Source organism: Colobus angolensis, unplaced genomic scaffold (genome assembly GCF_000951035.1).
Source record: "Colobus angolensis palliatus isolate OR3802 unplaced genomic scaffold, Cang.pa_1.0 Scaffold383, whole genome shotgun sequence".
Classification (NCBI taxonomy): Eukaryota; Metazoa; Chordata; class Mammalia; order Primates; family Cercopithecidae; genus Colobus; species Colobus angolensis.
This window is the reverse complement of record NW_012117188.1, coordinates 2,404,643-2,426,839: the sequence shown is the minus strand read 5'-3', so window position 1 is coordinate 2,426,839 and position 22,197 is coordinate 2,404,643. Positions and strand designations below refer to the sequence as shown.

The window sequence follows — 22,197 nt, the reverse complement described above, 5'->3', positions numbered from 1 at the left end:
AAATGACGAATTGATGGGTGCTGACGAGTTGATGGGTGCAGCACACCAACATGGCACAAGTATACATATGTAACAAACCTGCACGTTACGCACATGTACCCTAGAACTTAAAGTATAATAATAAAAAAAGAAAAAAAGAAAAAAAAAGAAAAAGAAAATTGAGCCAGAATAAAATTCCAGATAACGAGTCTTGAGCAGAAGTCAATGTGGAACATATATAGTATACATTCCCCTTCCTCCACCTGGCATGGTTATATATGTATATTTATTTACATAATATATATACACATAATATATATTATATATGTGTTTATACATATTTATATATATGCCTTTGTGCTTAATTTATCAAGAGGCAATACACTCTAGAAATGTAATCATAACCAAAATTGATTCATTTTGTAGAAAACAGTAACACCTTTCATAACAATGCCACCATCTAAATATTCATACTGAGTTCATCACTAAAATCCACCCTTTGGAGCAGCATGTATAAAATAGTATTCTGGGAAAGACGCATTACAACGAGGACTGAAGCCAGGACAGATATTCTGAAATCCTTACACATATAGTATCCCCATACGATTTTTGTGTTATAGTCTTTCTTTGAATGTTCTATTGGTCTCATTTACAATGGTGATTCTAATCCTTAGAAAAACACACTTCCTAGTTACTATAACTGTACCCAGCGCTCATGGGGCAGTTACTCCCAATCAGATACAAGGATGTGGACCTGAACTATGTGTAAGCTTCCATGCCCATATATATCCTAACGGGACAAAACCAGAGAGTTAGCTATAATTTAAGGACACAAAATTTTCCATGAGTCAGTAAAGCTTTAAAAGGCTCTTTCTAAAAGAAATGATTTCTGAAGCACAGTGTTCCATTAAACTCAGACTAGTGACAAATCATCCTAAAGATAAGGGATGAAATTCTGCTTCATCGATCTGGGGAAGAAACTATCTCCCTCCTCTCATAGCACAAAGGGGTTATTTAGTCTCACATTCTGCCTTTTCTCTGGAGAGTTTTAGACATGACCTTTCAGTTCTAACCCACTGATGCTGCTGCCTCCATGTGTCTAACTGGGGACTAGAATCACAAAGTCTAAAGAGAATTAGCCAGGCACAGGACCCTGCTCCATTAGCGTTAATTACTGTATTTTTGTGAAAAGTGCACCCCCTAAATGGGAGGGAAAAAAAAAAAAAAGACAAGTCTGACTAATAATAACTCACTGGCTTTTAAAAAATCAGTTCCAGAAAGACCCTGAAAAGCATAACACAAGGTGGTAATCACTGGCAAAATATGAAGTGCAAAACTTCACTGGTGGAGTCTAATTCTATCCCTGACTGTAGACATTCCTGAGTTCTGCTTTTCCCATAGTAAACCAAAAATGAAGTAAGAGAATAGGAAAAAAAATGGGGTTATTTCAATTTCTAAATGGTCCTTTTCCAAAGGTTTTTATTATTCCCTACATCATATCACACTGATACTTTGTATTTTTCATATTCCCAAATGCAACAGGAAGGAGGATGACAAAAAGTTTATTAGATCTCCATATTCCATCTTTACATAGGGAAACTTAAGCATCCCCCACTTCCTTGCTCTAGGCTCCCACGTCCTTTTCACTTGTCTCCATGGGGGGAAAGAACTAGCCACCATCATCCTAAGTGTCACCTACATTCCCCCAAATCCACATCCCCTTCCTCAATTCTTCTTAAAGTCCATGACAACCACTTCTCCTTGCCACTATCCTATTGCTGCCATGTGGACTCCCCTCTGAATTCACAGTCACTTTAGGCCAGCAAGATCACTTTGACTCTCTTCATTCCAATGTCTTTATGTCTGTTTTTCACAGTGACCCAAACAATGTGGCCTAACTGTCCAGCTCTCTGAAGATCTGGTTTTGTCTATGGATAAAATATGAAATATCCAGGGACAAACTGGACTCTGTATCTTTTAGGCAATTTTTACACTAGTGTTATCCTTCATAAATATGCTTTTGGCAATAACTGGAAGGCAGAACTCAAGGCAGTAATCTTTGGCAAAACATGAAGTACAAATATTTTCCATAGAATGATGAGGCAGTCATATGCATTCACAATCAACATGACAGTGATGTAATATCTCCCCACTATTTAGGGTTTCAACTTTTAAAGTTCTTAGCTTTGTCTACCATTCCATTAGGATTCCCTACTATTTCCCCAAATAAATTATCTTCTATGGTCTATTTTTTTCTACCACTATCTTAATCATTATATACAGGAGTTTCAAATATTGGTTGCTCTAATTACTGTTCTCATCATATACATCATTTTGTTGCCAATATTCAAAAGATTTCCACTCAGAATTACAATATATGCCACGCTAAATGCCTCTAATTCACTTAAATAATTTTTAAAAAGTTCAATTCCTCAGCCTAATATGTAACTTCTAAGAGACAAAAGTTTAAGAACTCTGAGTGCTTTGAAATCCAAATGTGACCATTTCTGCTACTTTACTAAATAATACTTTAAAAGTTTCACTTAGAAAAATTCTTTTCCTCCTTGTTAATTAGCCTAATTCTTCTTTCCTTTGAGAATCTAAAGAACAGCTGGATTATGCAAGTTGCTGCCACTGAAGGGAAGGGTTTTGGGTTTCTGTTGTTGTTGTTTACTATTCTCACCGAATAGTATTTGTTGGCAAATGCTCTCAAAAACTGGTGAACTATAAATTAGATATTTGGACTATTCTTCCTAGTTACACAAAAGAGCTTTCCAGTACTCAAATGCTTTAAGTCACAAGACTTATGCCTCAGGGACTAGAAAATTTGTCCCTCGGTTAGATGAACATATGAGTCACAAGTTACTACTTTTGAAGAATGAAGCTTTGGGATCAGATAAATTGTATGAAACCTTAAAGTTTACTGATAAATAATATATTTTATATTTATATTGGATGCAAGAATATGGCAAAATCTAAAAGTTAGGGTCATGACTTGTGTAGAATCAGAAAGGCCACGGTTCACTTTCCAAATTCATTACCAAATACTTAACTGATATTTCCTGACTCAGTAAAGGGCTAAAAGCCTACTGCATCAAGATATTGTTAGTCTCTATTAGTCCTCTCTATTCTAATTCCTAGAAAAAAAGAGAATATAAAATGATAAGAGTCTACATGTTAGAAAACTGTCCAGAAAGATACATGGGTAGCAATATAAACATATATAATGTGTAAAAATTATACATTTACTTATATACATTTTTTGCTTAGATGAGTAATTTAAAAACAAACTCCTAATTTAAGACAAATGAGAAAATAAAGGATAGTTAGTAAGGCCTAAAAGACAAATCAACATTAGCATTTCACTACCTATGGATAATTTTTTTTTTTTTTTTTTGGTGACAGACTATAAGGTACAATAAATTTTTTAAAATTATTGATATTTAAATATCAAAAAGATATAGTGAATAATACAAAAATAAAATAAGTCATATCTACCAATTGTATGACTTGTTGGAAAAAGGAATAATGAAACAGAATGTATAAAAATCATTTTTGGCCGGGCGCGGTGGCTCAAGCCTGTAATCCCAGCACTTTGGGAGGCCGAGACGGGCGGATAACGAGGTCAGGAGATCGAGACCATCCTGGCTAACACGGTGAAACCCCGTCTCTACTAAAAAATACAAAAAACTAGCCGGGCGACGTGGCGGACGCCTGTAGTCCCAGCTACTCCGGAGGCTGAGGCAGGAGAATGGCATAAACCCGTGAGGCGGAGCTTGCAGTGAGCTGAGATCCGGCCACTGCACTCCAGCCTGGGCGGCAGAGCGAGACTCCGTCTCAAAAAAAAAAAAAAATCATTTTTGTTGTTTTTAGATTTTTGCCATAATTTATAATCTAAGTCCACTAACCTTTTGGAATATTAATTTAAGAAATGACATATACAAAAATCCTTTAAATATCCTAACCAGAAAAGTAAAATAAAATGAACAGAGCATGACTTTTCAATTCACTTAACACAATTGATGACAAAGGATTGGCAAATAGCAAAGAGTAAGATCATAATAAGTAAAAATACATATAAATTTAAAATGTTACTATGACAAAAATAAATTAATAAATCCAAGTATGATTATCTTTAGTTTAAACTGAGTGTAGGAACTACCTTTTCAAGAAATCAAAATTGTTTCTTTCTAGATATAGCTATGACTACTTTGAGAGAAGGAAAAGGGCAGGAATAAAGATGGTGTTTACTTTCTTCTAATGGAATATTCATGATATAATTCAGTCCTGAGTTTACTAGTGACCTAAGATCAATTAACAAATTGCATTTATCACTTAAAACTTTAAAAAAAGTCTTTTGTGCTTTACCACACACGCGCGTGCACACGCACACACACACACACAGATCTTAATCTCAGGCACAGCCAAATAGAAACTGATTATAAAACCAAAAGATACTGTGTGTTTTAAACTCACTAAACACAAGCATTACAGTAACAAAATTTGTACTACTTCTTTTTCTGGTTTAGAGATTGTCTTTCATGTGTTAATAATTTTTTGAGAAACTTAGTATCAAATTAATTACATAGAGAGACAAATAATCTGAGTATTCATCACACATTCACCTATATTTAGAGCTTTAGGCACAGTAGCAAAGTCACAAAGAAAATCTAGACTTGTATAAAAAGACATGATCTTTACTGGTGCTTAGATGAACAAAGAGGTAGCTAAAAAAAGCCACCATTTCTCTCAAATGTCATCAATTACATAAGACCTCAAAACACACACTGATTTGAAAGAAAGTCCATCCCTATTATAAACAGTGAAGACAGATTAATGTCATCTATTTCATAGTAGCAGGTCTTCCTTTGATATTTGTAACAGGCAGAAATATTTGATTTTACTCTTTTGTCACCAGAGATAATTGCTACATCACTTGCCAACACGATGAACTCATTTTATTAGTCAAATGTTGAATTCCACTCAAGTGCACTTAATACAGTACTACACATTATAAGTTGATTGAAATTAAAGAGATCTCCAATTAGAAATGGGATTTTCTAAAATACAGCTATTACTAGTTTTCAAGTTGTATGTTTCATTGGTGTTCTAATGAAACATATAAAGCAAATGATTTTTTTCCAGCATCTCTGAAAGATTATTTAGTCCTTTAATGTATTAAAATAGTAGTGAGAAAATATGCCCTTGAAATATAGACTCTGAGGTACAGTTTAAAAAATTAAAACTGATTTGATATGGTTAATTCAAACTGTGGTTAAATCACAAGGGGACAGTTCAGAAGTTCATAAAAGTTTCAAATTAGTCACATTTGTTGGAAAAAAAACAAAATGCAGGTGCCTGCAATGTTTACATTGTGTCAGATATTTCAGAGCCATGTATAATGTTAAGTCCTGAAATCCTAAACACTTAGTTTCTTAAAACATTTCTGGTTACTGAGGAGGCATAAAAAATCCAACAGGATTACATCTAAAATGAGGTTGTTCTTTCTCCTTTTATAAAATACTTTTGATTCCTAACAGAAAAAATATGCACAGAAGGACATTTAGAATTTTCAATCCTTTTTTAAAATTGAGGGATCACTGCTTTTGAAAAATCTCTCTATACAGTATTTGCTTTGCTTTCTTCAGTCTTCCTTTTCTTCCAAGAGCTTTGCTACAGATGTACATCACCATATATACTGATACTTTACTTTCCTGTTCCCACAACTGCAGAGGTGGCTTTATTAGCCAACAGCTTGATCCTTAATATTTACTTCTGATAGGATTCTCTAACTTTCGCCTGGAGCGCATCACATGTTTTCTTGGCATCACCTAGAAGCATGGCCGTGTTAGGTTTGTAGAAGATTGGATTGTCCACTGCAGCATAGCCAACGCCCAAAGACCTCTTCATAACAATCACCTGAGAACCAGAGATAAAATGGCACAGTGTATTTAACAGACCTGTCTAGGACATGTTAGGCACACAAACATTGTTCTTCACTACCTTTGAACAAGGCATGTACCACTACTAATTATTTAGTGCAGGGACTTTACACAAGAAGTATTTTTAACATATGTTTACATTGTATTATCTTTAATACTTAAGTGCGCCCTTATTCTTATATCCATTAGAGAAAAAGTCATGTTAATAATTTATCTCTGAGTGACAAGATTACAATTATTTTCTTCTTAGTGCTTTTTTCTCTATAAAGACCATGTATACCATTTTCTAGTCAGCAAAATAAGCGTTTTTCTATGAATGTGCTAAATAAAACAAGTTTAGTGCATAAGTTTCCACTACAAATTCTAAAACAGATGAGGTTGAGTGGGAAAACTATGTTATTCTTTTCTATGACTTTAAAGTATATCAGGAAGTTCTAGGATAAAAGCCCAAAGAGCAATCCAGCTTCTCACAATAACAGAGCTAATAACTAACAGAATGTTCTTATGAATCAAAATGGAAGATGTAAGTCAATGTATAATATTGATATGTTATAGACATTTACAATGACATGAGTTATGGATGTTGCTGTCCTGCTGAATATCAAGTCAGTTCTTAATGAAATGAAAAGCTTTTCTGTGGTCTACTAGGACATGTAATCTATCAAAAAATAGAAGCAGTGCAAATGTATTCTTTTTCTTATAGCATTAGTATAGCAATGCACTTCACAAATTCTCAAATATTGACTACTGATACAACTTTTCATACACACATGAACAAGTATATTTTATGTCTACTCACTCATCACAAATACTAAGTTTTAAACTCTCATATTTATAATAAAAAGAAACAAAATTAAATGGAAATGTACATTATGTTATTATGATTTTTTAAATGCAGAGGAGCCTCAGTAGTGGTAAAATGTGCCTACTGCTGAGGCAGAGGAAAATTTACAAGCCTTTGAGTTATCTAAAATCTAGCAATTAGCTTTTTCAGAAGTAATATACATGAGTGAAGCTTGCTTCCTTATGCCACGTTATTGTTTGGATTTCTAAATTACCTTCCTGCTAGACACTCTATAACAACTTATAAATTCCCTTTCAGAAAGTTAAATGAAAAAAATATGCTCATCTTGGTATATGAAGGCGATTGATACTGACACCCTGTCCCAGAGGGAAGCCATCTGCTTCACAGGACTCCATCTGGAATTTAGCCAGACTCATTACAAAAGCTCACAGCTCTTTTTTCAGCTGTGGTTACAGATTTTGTTAATCCACCCACATAATCTCATCTGGTTCTACTTGTGATTAGGGCATTCACTCAGGTTCTCTGGTGGCCAGAGAACAGACAGAAGCTGGACATAGGAAACTGGGCCCTAAACATGCTCTCAGTCCTGGACCTCCTAGAAGGCATCATCATTTCTTATCAAATGATCAAAGAAAGTTCTGTGGGTATATTTTAAGTAACCTTTGATTATCAGAACAAAATACAAGACTGAAACTTTACCTGCTTTGATTTCCAGACCTCAAGGACTGGCATGCCTGCAATAATAGAGTTGGGATCTTCTTGAGCTGCTGAATTAACAGTGTCATTAGCTCCAATTACAAGGACCAAATCAGTATCTGTATAATAAAAGAAAAAAGAAAGAATACAAAACTCAAAAGGTCACTCTTACATATTTTCAGACAAATTATAGTGATCTTTACTTTATAATAACAATAACAAAAATATAGGATTCACTCTTGTGTCAGGCACTTTACAAGGAACTTTATCAGAGAGGTCAAGCAACTCAGCCAATGTCACACAGCTAAAAAGCAGTAGGTTTTGCATTTGAACTTGACTATCTTGACTACAGCCTGCATTATTATGCTTCTCCCCCTCAATAAATCTAACTAATCTGACTTTATAACCCTTTTTTGATCTCAAAATGATCTTGCTATAGTGTCACATGATTTTACGAAATTTGCATTCCACTTTCAACCTTTAAAATGACCACTTAAACCTCAAACTATAAGAATCGAAGAAGAAAACCTAGGAAACACCATTCTGAACATCAGCCTTGGGAAAAATTTATGACTAAGTCCTCAGAAGCAATTGCAACAATGCAATAATTGACAAGTGAGACCTAATTAAACTAAAGAGCTTCTGCCTAGCAAAAGAAACTAACAAGAGAGTAAACAGACAAGCTACAGAATGAGAGAAAATATTCACAAATTACGCACGCATTGGACAGAGGTCTAATATCCAGAATCTATAAGGAACTTAACAAGCAAAAAAAACACATACATTTTTCAAATGGGCAAAAGACATGAACAGACATTTCTCAAAAGAAGACATACAAGTGGTCAACAAACATGAAGAAATGTTCAACATCACTAAACATAAGAGAAATGCAAAGCAAAACCACAGTGAAATTACTATCTCACACCAGTCAGAATGGCTATTAATAAAAGTCAAAAAAATAACAGATGCTGGCAAGGCTGTGGAGAAAAAGGAAGATTTACACACTGTTTGTGGAAATGTAAATTAGTTCAGCCACTGTGGAAAGCAGTTTGGAGATTTCTCAAAGAACTTAGAGCAGCACACCAACATGGCACAAGTATACATATGTAACAAACCCACACGTTATGCACATGTACCCTAGAACTTAAAGTATAATAATAAAAAAAAAAAAGAACTTAGAACTTCTACGTGACCTAGCAATCCCACTACTGCGTACATATCCAAAAGAAAACAAATCTTTCTACCAAAAGACACATTCACTAGCACGTTCATTGCAGCACTATTCACAATAGCAAAGACATAGAATCAACCTAGGTGTCGATCAATGGTGCACTGGATAAAGAAAATGTGGTACATATACACCATGGAACACTACACAGCCATAAAAAAGATGGAAATCATGTCCTTTCCAGCAACATGGAAACAGCTGAAGGTCATTATCCTAAGCAAATTAACACAGGAACAGAAAACCAAATACCGCACATTCTCACTTATAAGTGAGAGCTAAACACTGGGTACTCAGGGACATAAATATGGCAACAATAGAACCTGGAGACTACCAGAATAGGGTGGGAGGGACATGGGCAAGGGTTGAAAAATTGTGGGGTACTATGCTCACTACATCTAACCCTCAGCATCCCACAATATAACCATGTAACAAACCTGCACATGTACCCATGAATCTACAATAAAAGTTAAAAAAAGATATATAAAAATAAAATAAGATGACCCCTTGAGATGCAGTCTGATGTCAAGACAATGGTCTCAAAATCTGCATTAAAGTCATGTCCATAATCCCTGGAACTGGCTGGTGTTACACATAATTTAACAACAATAGAATCTGAAGAGGGACATAAAATTAAAATGGCCTAAGTTTTCTCTTTAAGAACTGCAATATAAACTACCTTAGAATGTTGCCAAAAATGCCATGTGAATCTAGACATACACATAATTTCATTACTTTTTCTAATAAACAGCATTTTTTAAGTTTACAGTGGATATTTGCCAGAGGGAAATGGTTTAATTTTAACAAGCATAGGCCTGGGCCAAATGTCATTACCATTCAACATCTACCCTATGACAGCTATAAAGTACAGCACCTTATCTAGGGAAATTCTAGTACTTTTTAAAAAGAAAAGAAAGAGAAAACTACTTCACCAGTCATACATTAGTACAATTGGAAACCAGTAAAATCTCAGAGACTGGCAAGAATCAGACACTAAATTATCAACAGAAGCACTCATAAACGAAGAGCCTGAGGTTGGGTAACAAGCTACTGAGAATCAGGATCTGGATTCAAAAGCCAGGGCTGCCCAGATTCCCAGTCTTCAGTATTTCTATACTATACCCCAAGGTTTTCACCATCCTTCAGTTCTTCACAGGGGAAAAAAATTTACCTGTGCTGTTTATTAATCTTTTGTGCCTTATTCAATACTATCTTTCACTTATTTAATTTCAACTGAATATCTACCAAGTATAAGTTCTTTTTCATCTGACTAGTCAGTCTTCACTGAATCTACAATTTATATCCCAAATCTGCACTGCTTTATTCACAGTAAGAATATTCAAACTTCACCATTGCCCCCATCACTTACCTGGAAAATCATGGTTGATCTCATCCATTTCCAACACAATATCATATGGCACTCCAGCCTCAGCCAGCAGCACATTAAGCTGACCAGGCATGCGGCCTGCAACTGGGTGAATTCCAAACCTAGACATGAAACAAATGAACAGCTGGCTTTACTTGACAGGACATAATGTACAGAGACCCCAATATCACCTCTAAATCTGCACACTTTGCTCTTTGCATCTCTGCTTTTTTCTGATACTATCTGATCTCTACAGAATGAAACAGAAGTAGTCCAGATATATAGTCAATTTACAAATATTGAAGTTGAAGATTCAGTATCTTAGTGTGGAGAAACTATAACTTTCCTCAGAAAAATAAAAGCATAACTTTGGAGCCAGACTCTTCCATATATGCTTGCAGTGCAGTGAACTTCCAATAATGTTAATAAATAATATCACCTTACATTTAAAAAGCATTGTGTTCTCTCATACTTTCTGGTAAATACTGAATCTTTAAAAACCTATTCACCTAGCCTGGAATTAAATGTTTCCCATGAAAAATCAACATTATTCTATCACAAGCTGACTTCACATTCAACTTTAACCTCTTTGTTCAAAGGTAGGGAGATGACTGGGCACGGTGGCTCATGCCTGTAATCCCAGCACTTTGGAAGGCCAAGATAGGCAGATCACTTGAGGTCAGGAGTTCAAGACCAGCCTAGCCAACATAGCAAAACCCCATCTCTACTAAAAATACAAAAATTAGCCAGGCACGATGGCGGGTGCCTGTAATCCCAGCTCCTCAGGAGGCTGAGGCAGGAGAATCGCTTGAACCCAGGAGGAGGAGATTGCCGTGAGCTAAGATCGTGCCACTGCACGCCAGCCTGGGTGACAGAGGAAGACTTTGTCGCAAGCAAAACAAAAAAGGTACAGAGGTAAAATATTGTCATACACACGAAGTTAAAGCCTACAGCCACTCAGAGAATGATATAAAGTACTACTCCACGTCACAGAAGACATGTGATGGGAACACACAGGAGCATCTAAAACACAGAGTGGGTAATACACAAGCAGAGCTCTACACTTAGGGTAAAGGACACCAAAGCATCAAGCAACTTCTTTTGACCACAGATATAATGAGGTCTTTAAAGTTTTTTAATCCAACTTCTTTCCCAGTATTTATCTGTCTCCACAGTACTAGGAGCAGTGTGTGGCACACAGAAAAGGCTCCATAAGAAGTGAATGAATTAATGAATGAATGAATCCAAAAAGAAAAGCAGTTTATACTATCTCTTGGAAGAGATCCATCCAGCCTCAGCTTAAATACCTTCAGTGACCCTTCTAAGGTCTAATCCATTACTAGACTACATATATATACACACAGACACACACACATATGTGTGTGTGCATGTGTGTGCAAGTATGTGTATATTGTGTATGTATGCATATATATTCATATAGTAATATATTCATTCATATACAGTAAGTCCTCACTTATCCATAAGTTCTTAGAAAGTGCAAATTTTTAGAAAGTGCAACTTTAAGTGAAACAAGATATAATGAATCCAATTTTACTCTAGGCTAATTGATATAAACAAGAGTTAAGTTCCTATAGCATATTTCTGGCCACAAAAATATCCCCAAACTTCTAAATAAAGACCAAAACACTTCTAGTAGTAAACATTGAAGTAAATGTGAGCTATACATACAGTTAGGAAAGATTAATAAGATCAAATACAATAATTATTTACCCAAGGCAGGAACCAGATCTGGACAGGACACCATCTCATTGCAGTGCGCACTCCCAGACACCCACACTCACTCAGACTGGGACCACATAGACACACCAATTCACTTAACATGAACGTCTTGGAGATATGAGAGGAAAGCAGAGAATCCAGAGAAAACCCATGCAAGCATGGTGAGAATGTGCAGACCCCACAGTGACAATAGCCCCAGCTGGGAATTGTTTTTTTTTTTCTCATCAAAGTGGTAACAAAATGATACTGAACAAAATGACATTATTTGAGGATTTGCCATATACATATTCATATATTAATATATTCAGTCTTAATATGTTATATATTATGTAATATATAATGTATTCATATTAAGCCAAAGATAAATAAATTATATGTGTGTGTGTGTATATATATAATCTCTTGGGTATATATATACCCAAAGAGAAACTCCATCTCATTGTTTTCCAAGGTCTATAGTTGTGCCATCTGGAACCATAATGAATCTACAACCTCTTTCATTTGCAGATTCCTGTCAGCTATCCTAGTGATATGGTTTGGCTGTGTTCCCACTCAAATGTCATCTTGATTCCCATGTGTTGTAGAAGGGACCTGGTGGAAGGTAATCGAATCATGGGGGCAGATCTTTTCCCATGCTGGTCTCATGATAGTGAATAAGTTTCACAAGACCTGATGATTTTATAAGAAGGAGTTTCCCTGAACAAGCTCTCCTTTTTTTGCCTGCCACCATCCACATAAGATGTGACTTGCTCCTCCTTGCCTTCCACCATGAATGTGAGACCTTCCCAGCCATGTGGAACTGTAAGTCCATTAAACCTCCTTCGTATATAAATTGTCCAGTCTCAGGTATGTCTTTATCAGCAGCATGAAAATGGACTAATATAGTAAACTGGTACCGGGAGTAGGGTGCTGTTGAAAAGATACCCAAAAATGTGGAAGCAACTTTGGAACTGGGTAACAGGCAGAGGTTGGAACAGTTTAGAGGGCTCAGAAGAAGGCAGGAAAATGTGGGAAAGTTTGGAACTCCCCAGAGATTTGTTGAACAGCTTTGATCAAAATGCTGATAATGTTATGGACAATGAAATCCAGGCTGAGGTGGTCTCAGATGGAGATGAGGAACTTGTTGGGAACTAGGGCAAAGGTCACTCTTGTTATGTTTTAGCAAAGAGAATGATGGCATTTTACCCCTGCCCTAGAGGTGTGCAGAACTTTGAACTTGAGCAAGATAATTTAGAATATCTCACAGAAGAAATTTCTGAGCAGCATATCATTCAAGTGCTGACTTGAGTGCTGTTAAAGGCATTCATTTTTAGAAAGCAAACAGAGCATAAAAGTTTGGAAAATTTGCAGCCTGACAATGTGATAGAAAAGAAAAATCCCATTTTCAGAGGAGAAATTCAAGCCAGCTATAGAAACTTACATAAGTAATGATGAGCCTAATGTTAATCCCCAAGACCATGGGGAAAATGTCTCCAGGGCATGTCAGAGACCTTTGCAGCGCCCCTCCCATCAAAGGCCCAGAGGTTTAGGAGGAAAAAATGGTTTCATGTGCCAGGCCCAGGGTCCCTCTGCTGTGTGCAGTGTAGGAACTTGATGCCCTGTGTCCCAGCCGCTTGAGTCGTGACTAAAAGGGGCCAAGGTATAGCTTGGGCTGTTGCTTCAGAGAGTGGAAGCCCCAAGCCTTGGTAGCTTCCACATGGTGTTGAGCCTACGTGTGTGCAGAAGTCAAGAATTGAGGTTTGGGAACCTCTGCCTAGATTTCAGAAGATGCATAGAAACACCTGGATGCCCAGGCAGAAGTTTGCCGTGGGGGTGGGGCCCTCATAAAGAACCTCTGCTAGGGCAGTGCAGAAGGAAAATGTGGGGTCAGATCACCCACATAAAGTCCCTACTCGGGCACCACCTAGTGGAGCTGTGAGAAGAGGGTCACCATCCTCCAGACCCCAGAGTGGTAGATCCGCCAACAGCTTGCACCGCGCACCTGGAAAATCTGCAGAAACTCAATGCCAGTCCATGAAAGCAGCCAGGAGGGAGGCTGTACCCTGTAAAGCCACAGGGGCAGAGCTGCCCAAGACCATGGGAACCCATCTTTTGTATCATTGTAAGCTGGATGTGAGGCATGGAGTCAAAGGAGATCATTTTTTGAGCTTTAAGATTTGACTGCCCACTGGATTTCAAATTTGCATGGGGCCTGTAGTCCCTTTGTTTTGGCCAATTTCTCCCATTTGAAATGGGTGTATTTACCCAAATGTATCTAAGTAACTAACTTGCTTTTGATTTTACAGGCTCATAGGCAGAAGGGACTTGCCTTGTCTCCTATGAGACTTTGGACTGTGGACTTTTGAGTTAACGTTGAAATGAGTTAATACTTTGGGGGATGGTAGGGAAGGCATGATTGGTTTTGAAATGTGAGGATATGAGATTTGGGAGGGGCCAGAGGTGGAATGATACAGTTTGGCTGTGTCTCTACCGAAATCTCATCTTGAATTCCCACGTGTTATGGGAGGGCCCCAGTGGGAGGTAACTGAATCATGGGGGCAGGTCTTTTCTGTGCTGTTCTCATAACAGTGAATAAGTCTCATGAGACCTGATGGTTTTATAAGAAGGAGTTTCCCTGCACAAGCTCTCTTTTTCTGGCTTGCTGCCATCCACGTAAGATGTGACTTGCTTCTCCTTGCCTTCTGCCATGATTGTGAGGCCTTCCCATCCATGTGGAACTGCAAGTCCATTAAACCTCCTTCTTTTGTGAATTGCCCAATCTCATGTATGTCTTTATCAGCAGCACAAAAATGGACTAATATACCTTGGATTCCTCCTAAGCAAAACACCCTCAGTCCTTTCAAATATTTAATGAATGACAGACTTCCTGACCTACTGCTGTCCTAGTCGTCTGTATCCTATATTGTCAATGCCCAGCTTCAGTCTCAGTCCCTCAAAGTGAATACAGTGTGCTAGACATGATCTAGATGCATAAGGCGCAGTAAGAAAACCATATCCTCACATCTTTCATTGATAAAGCCTAAGTCTGTATTAGCATTTATGGCCACCACAACACACTGCTGCCTCACACAAAAATTATGATCATTTAAGATGTGTTGTTATTTTTCACATGGACTGCTGCCAAGCCAGGCCTCCCCACTCTTCATATAGGCATATCAAGGAAGAGGTTAAAGAGCACAAGACTTGACCCTTTCCTGAAAAGAAGACCTGAAAAGAGCTATAGATAGCCATTTATTTTGCCCAGGTAAGTGAGAAATAGTTTTCTACATCTTTAAAACTAATAATGAAGACCCTAAACTACTATTAGAGGTCTTTTAATTGGAGGAAAAATATATCAAATGACAGATATTCTTTTTTTTATTATTATACTTTAAGTTCTAGGGTACATGTGCACAATGTGCAGGTTACATATGTATACATGTGCCATGTTAGTGTGCTGCACCCATTAACTCGTCATTTACATTAGGTATTCCTCCTAATGCTATCCCTCCCCTCTCCCTGCTCCCCACAATAGGATCCAGTGTGTGATGTTCCCCTTCCCATGTCCAAGTGATCTCATTGTTCAATTCCCACCTATGAGAGAGAACATGCAGTATTTGGTTTTCTGTTCTTGCGATAGTTTGCTGAGAATGATGGTTTCCAGCTGCATCCATGTTCCTACAAAGGACATGAACTCATCCTTTTTTATGGCTGCATAGTATTCCATGGTGTATACGTGCCACATTTTCTTAATCCAGTCTGTCACTGATGGACATTTGGGTTGATTCCAAGTCTTTGCTATTGTAAATAGTGCTGCAATAAACATACGTGTGCATGTGCAGATATTCTTTTTTATCAAATATCTCTATACACACAAACTAGAAAATCTAAAAGAGTTGAATACATTCCTGGACACATACACCCTCCCAAGACTGAACCAGGAAGAAACTGATTCCCTGAACAGGCCAATAAAGAAATTGAATCAGTAATAAATAGTCTACCAATCAAAATAAAGCCCAGGATCTGATGAACTGGCAGCTCAAATCTACCAGATGTACAAAGAAGAGCTGGTACCATTCCTACAGAAATGATTCGAAAAAACCGAGGAGGAGAGACCCCTCCCCAACTCATTCTATAAGGCCAGCATCATTCTGACACCAAAATCTGTCAGACACACACACACACATAAACATACACACACACACACACACACACACACATTTATCCTTGATGAACACTGATGCAAAAATCCTCAACAAAATACCTGCAAACTGAATCCAGCAGCACATCAAAAAGCTAATACACCACAATCAAGTAGCCTTCATCCCAGGGATGCAAGGCCAGTTCAACATATGCAAATCAGTAAGTGTGATTCATCACACAAACAGAACTAAAGACAGAAACCACAAGATTATCTCAATAGATGCAGAAAATGCTTTCAATAAAATTCAATATCGCTTCATGTTAAAAACTCTCACTAAACTAGGTATTAAAGGAACATACCTCAAAATAATAAGAGCCATCTATGACCAACCCATGGCCAACATTATACTGAATGCGCAGAAGCAGGAAGCATTCTCTTTGAAAACCAGCATAAGACAAGGATGCCCTCTTCTCATCACTCCTATTCAATATAGTACTAAGAGTCTTTGCCAGAGCAATCAGGCAAGAGAAAGAAATAAAGAGCATCCAAATAGGAAAAGAGGAAGTCAAACTATCCCTGTTTGGAGATGACATGATTTTATACCTAGCAAACCCCACAGCCTTGGCTCCAAAGCACCTTTAGCTGATAAACAACTTCAGCAAACTTTTAGGATACAAAATAAATGTATAAAAATCACTAGCATTCCTATATACAAATAACAGCCAACCCTGGACAAATCAGGAACATAACCCCATTCACAAGTGTCACAAAAATAATAAAATACCTAGGAATACAGCTAATCAGGGAAGCGAAAGATCTCTACAATGAGAATTACAAAACAGTGTTCAACGAAATCAGAGATGACACAAAAAAAGGAAAAACATTCCATGCTCATGGTTAGGAAGAATCAATATCACTAAAGTGGCCATACTGCCCAAAGCGATTTACAGATTCAGTGCTATTCCTATCAAACTACCAATGACATTCTTTACAGAATGAACTGGAAAACTATTAGAAATTATTAGAAAACTAATAGAAAAAATTATTTTAAAATTCATATGGAACCAGAAAAGAGCCCCAATAGCCAAGGCAATCTTAAGCAAAAAGAGCAAAGTTGTACCAGTACCATGCTACCTGACTTCAAACTATATTACAAGGCTGTAGTAAAACTACAGGGCTGTAGTGGTAAAACTATATTCCAGGGCTGTAGTTTTACTACAGCCCTGTAATACTACAGCCCTGTAATATAGTTTGAGGTCAGGTAGCATGGTACTGGTACAAAAACAGACACATAGACCAATGGAACAGAATAGAGACCCCAGAAATAAGGTCACATAACTATGACCATCTGATCTTCAACAACGCTGACAAAATCAAGCCACGGGGAAAGGACTCCCTATTCAATAAATGGTGCTGGGATAACTGGCTAATCATACACAGAAGATTGAAGCTGGACCCCTTCCTTGTGCCATATCCAAAAATTAATTCAAGATGGATTAAAGACTTAAATGTAAAATCCCAAACTATAAAACTCCTGGAAGACAACCTAGCCAATACCATTCTAGAGATATGAGCAGGCAAATATTTCATAATGAAGACACAAAAAGGAATTTAACAAAAGCAGAAATTGATAAATAGGATCTAATTAAACTAAAGAGTTTCTGCACAGCAAAAGAAACTGTCAACAAAAAGACAGCTTACAGAATGGGAGAAAATGTTTACAAACTATGCATCTAATAAAAGCCTAATATCCAGCATCTATAAGGAACTTAAAACAAATTTACAAACAAAAAAAAAAACAAACAACCACATTAAAAGTGGGCAAAGGACATGAACAGACATTTTTCGAAAGAAGACACATATGGCCAACAATCATATGAAAAAAAACTCAACATCACTGACCATTAGAGAAATTCAAGTCAAAACCACAATGAGATACCATCTCACATCAATCAGAATGGCTATTACTAAAAAGTCAAAAAACAACAGATCCTGGCGAGATCGCAGAGAAAAGGGAATGCTTATACACTGTTGGTGGGATTGTAGGTTAGTTCAACCATTGTGGAAAACAGTATAGTAATTCCTCAAAGAGCTATACACAGAACTACCATTTGACCCAGCAATCCCATTACTGAGTATATACCCAAAGGAATATAAATCATTCTACTATAAAAAAACACATGCATGCAAATGTTCACTGAAGCACTATTCACAATAGCAAAGACATGAAATTAACCTAAATGACCATCAATGAGAGATTGGATAAAGAAAATGTTGGTACACAACAGCCACAAAAAAGAATGAGATAATGTATTATATGGGAACACAGATAGAAGTAGAGGCCACTATCCTTAGCAAACTAATACAGGAACAGTAAACCAAATGCCAGATGTTCTCATTTATAAATGGGAGCTAAATGATGAGAACTCATGGACAAAAGAGGGGAAGAACACACTGGGGCCTACTTGAGGGTGGAAGAAGGGAGGAGGGAGGGAATCCGACAAAAATAACTATTGGGTACTAGGTTTAAAACCTGGGTGATGAAATAATCTACACAGCAAACCCTTTGAGATGAGTTTACCTATATAACAAACCTGCATATGTACCCATGAATCTAAAATAAAAGTTTAAAAAATAACTCCTGTTTATATAATTTTCCATCTAGGTAGGGCTGAAAGATTCAACCCTCTAATCACATGTTCTTTACCTCTGGCAACTAGCCCCTTCCTGAAGCTATGGGGCTAGGCCTAACTAGCCAAATTCACTTTAATAGCATAAACTCAGGTATAGTTGACAGGGTTTGTTGTGAATAACAAAAGACGTCCCCAACAGGAAATTTCAAGGGCTTTATAAGTGTTTTTATGTCAGGAATGGGAGACAAAGACTAAATAGGTATTTTTTATTAGCACTGATAGCAAGCAGAAATGAACTGCACAGAAGGAACTATTAATACTCCAAGATTATTTTAAAAGGAATCCAGCATCTCTTCCTTCAGTGGGTTGTTGACAGTTTTACTTAAGTGAGAATAAATTAAAGACATTCATTAGTTTTAGGTGGTTATCCAACCTCACCATCTTAACGCAGGTTTTAGGTTCTTCAATCATGAATTATTCTATAATTTTTGGCAATGTTAAAGACAGTTCAACACGTAAGTGAATTTTTTTTTAATTCTCTAGAAACAAGATTGTTTATTTTTTTAACCGAACATTGCTATTCTAATGTCATCATCTGTGCCAAACCAGAGTTTCAATCACTCCTGACAACAAATGAAATGAGGCAAAATACTGACAATTTATGTTCATACTCTTCATGTAGTAATACAAGCCATATTCAGTACTACTACAGCTGTTTTCAAACTGCTCCAGAGAAAACATTTCCAAAATGTTACATGGATTCTTCTGCTGAGATCTCTACTGTAAAAATTTAATATTTTACAGTGGTAATAAGAAAATATTTGGAAAAAAATTTTCTCCAGCAATCAAAGTGCATGCTCATTAAATAAGAAGCATTTTTCTAAACCTCAAATCTAAACCTCATATCTTTTTATATGCAGGTTTAAGCACGAAAATTAAAAATAGATTTAGAAAGAAAATGCATTATATTGAAATAACCAAAATATACTCCCAAGCCTACTGATGGCCAGGAATTTGAGAAAAGACATGATGAATGGAAGTTTCCAAGGTGCCTGAGTTTACAAATAACCATCACTGTTTTCATCAAGTTCCAGACTTTTAACCTTATCTTCTATGGTGGAGATAGCTGAATAATCCCTCAGGTTCAGGGACAATAAAAGAAGCACTAGGAAAAAGATAACATATCCAGAAAAAAATAAATAAATAAAGCTTACTTAAGTATAATAACAATTCAATTTTTTAAAAAAGAGGAAAGGCCTGAATTTGTGTAATCTTTGCATATGTGAGAAAGAAGGATGCACACAAAGCAAAATGCACAAGAGTGACACATATACATGGCTTTAAAGGCACGTATGACACAAAATGTTTAAAAATAAGAAAGTTATTTGAACATCAAAATGGAAAGGATAGTAATAGATTATAACCCCCTGCAGAAAGTGGGAAACCAGGAATCAATACTGATAACAGATTCATAAGTCAGTAAGAAATAAACACAGAAAGAATGAAGCACTCTCCCTTACAGTGGTAGACCATGAACTGATAAATGTGATGGGGTTTTTACATGACCATTTTGCAATCATCATAATAAATATTGGTACTGTAAAAATCATTAGCATGGCTGGGCATGGTGGCTCACGCCTGCAATCCTAGCACTTTGGGAGGCCGAGGCGGATGGATCACCTGAGGTCAGGAGTTCGAGACCAGCCTGCTTTAGTAGAAACCCCGTCTCTACTAAAAATACAAAAATTAGCTGGGCATGGTGGTGGGTGCCTGTAACACCAGCTACTGGGGAGGCTGAGACAGGAGAATTGCTTGAACCCAGGAGGCAGAGATGGCAGTGAGCTGGGACGGCGCCACTGCTCTCCAGCCTGGGCGAAAAAGCAAAACTCCATCTAAAAAAAAAAAAATCAGCACATGTTCAGTCTAGGGAGTTAATTTTGATGAAGAGCAAGATATTTGCATGGTCTTAAAGACAGCTCAAGCAGTTTGCCCCTGTTCCCTTACTCTTACCTCAACTGAGAAAGAAAAAAAAATTAAAACTTTTAGTGCTTTCTCTGATAGCTACGTCAATGAAAACTGATCTATAATCAGAGAGTAGTTGTTAGAAATATTAACCACCTGTACACTTTGCTGAATGGGCATTTAATTATGTGGACAGAGTCCATATTTTTGTTTTCTCCCCAGATAATAATTCCTTGTAAATACCTACCAAAATAGATTTTACCAAGTTTAACATCCAAATCTCTGCCAAGAAGAACTTACATTGAAACTGTAGTTTATTAATATGTATTTTACTGCACTGTTTGGTGGACACAGGTACTGACAATATCTTAAGTCAATGTTCTGACGATTTCGTGAACCAAAGAAAGGCACAGAGATTGTGCCCCAACAAAGGCAGAGATCCTATAATTAAATTTTAGGGCCCTAGCATTTGATTATTTTTGAATAATAGAACAAAATCATTTCCAAAAGAATGTACCTTAAAATAAAAAGTTTTAGATTGAAAAAGTCATTTCACTTTAACAGAGATTCTTAGTAATATATCTAAAGTATTGCATTACATTATTAATCAACTGATTTTCTTTCAAAGTTAATGCCAAGTTGTATTTCAACTGTATCAATTTCAAATCAACATTTCAAATTAACTCAGAGACTTTTTCACCCAGTTACTAAAGGTACTCTTCTATCACTGACTAAACCCAATGATGAAACTAAATAACTAGATTTAGCTCATAGAACTACAGATCTAAAAGATCAGAGGGCACATGGATAAGGTTCAAGAGAAACAAGAAGTACCCAACAACTTTAAAAATAGCACACTCTGGCCAGGCACCGTGGCTCACACCTGTAATCCCAGCACTTTGAGAGGCCAAGGTGGGCAGATCACCTGAGGTCAGGAGTTCAAGACCAGCCTGGCCAACATGGTGAAACCTCATCTCTATTTTAAAAAAATACAAAAATTAACTGGGCATGGTGGCACATGCCTATAGTCCAGCTAACTCAGGAGGCAGAGGTGGGAGAATCGCTTGAACCCGGAGGCGGAAGTTGCAGTGAGCCAAGTTTGCGCCACTGCACTCCAACACACACATACACCCTTAAAAAAAATTCTGGGGAGCAAGATAGCCGAATAGGAACAGCTACAGTCTCCAACTCCCAGCGCGAAGGACACAGAAGACCGGTGATTTCTGCATTTTGAACTGAGGTACTGGGGTCATCTCAATAGTGAGTGCCGGACAATCGGTGGTGGTCAGCTGTTGCGGCCCGACCAGCGAGAGCTGAACCAGGGCGAGGCATCGCCTCACCTGGGAAGCGCAAGGGGGAAGGGAATCCCTTTTCCTAACCAGGGGAACTGAGACACACAACACCTGGAAAATCGGGTAACTCCCACCCCAATACTGCGCTATAGGATACCGGGCACACCAGGAGGATATACCCCACGCCTGGCCGGGAGGGTCCCACGCCCCCGGAGCCTCCCTCCTTGCTAACACAGCAGTCTGCCATGATCTAACCGCAGGGCAGCAGCGAGGCTGGGGGAGGGGCGCCCGCCATTGCTGAGGCTTAAGTAGGTAAACAAAGCCACTGCGAAGTTCCAACTGGGTGGAGCTCACAGCAGCTCAACGAAACCTGCCTGTCTCTGTAGACTCCGCCTCTGGGGACGGCTCAGCTAAAAAAATAACAGGGGAAGCAG

At 37.5% G+C, this 22,197-nt stretch overlaps 1 protein-coding gene across 2 annotated transcripts in view; it reads right to left on the bottom strand.

Annotated features, from left to right (window-relative positions):
- Positions 1–4,653: 4,653 nt before the first annotated feature.
- NNT (nicotinamide nucleotide transhydrogenase) overlaps positions 4,654–22,197 on the bottom strand; it is a 111,868-nt gene continuing 94,324 nt past the window's right edge. For both annotated transcript variants that reach the window (XM_011954499.1, XM_011954498.1), the window contains exons 20-22: positions 10,017–10,135; positions 7,426–7,541; positions 4,654–5,898 (exon numbers count right to left, since the gene is read on the bottom strand). In XM_011954499.1, coding sequence (XP_011809889.1) covers positions 5,749–5,898; positions 7,426–7,541; positions 10,017–10,135 — 385 coding nt within the window. In that variant the 3' untranslated portion in view covers positions 4,654–5,748. The remainder of the gene's footprint in view (positions 5,899–7,425; positions 7,542–10,016; positions 10,136–22,197) is intronic.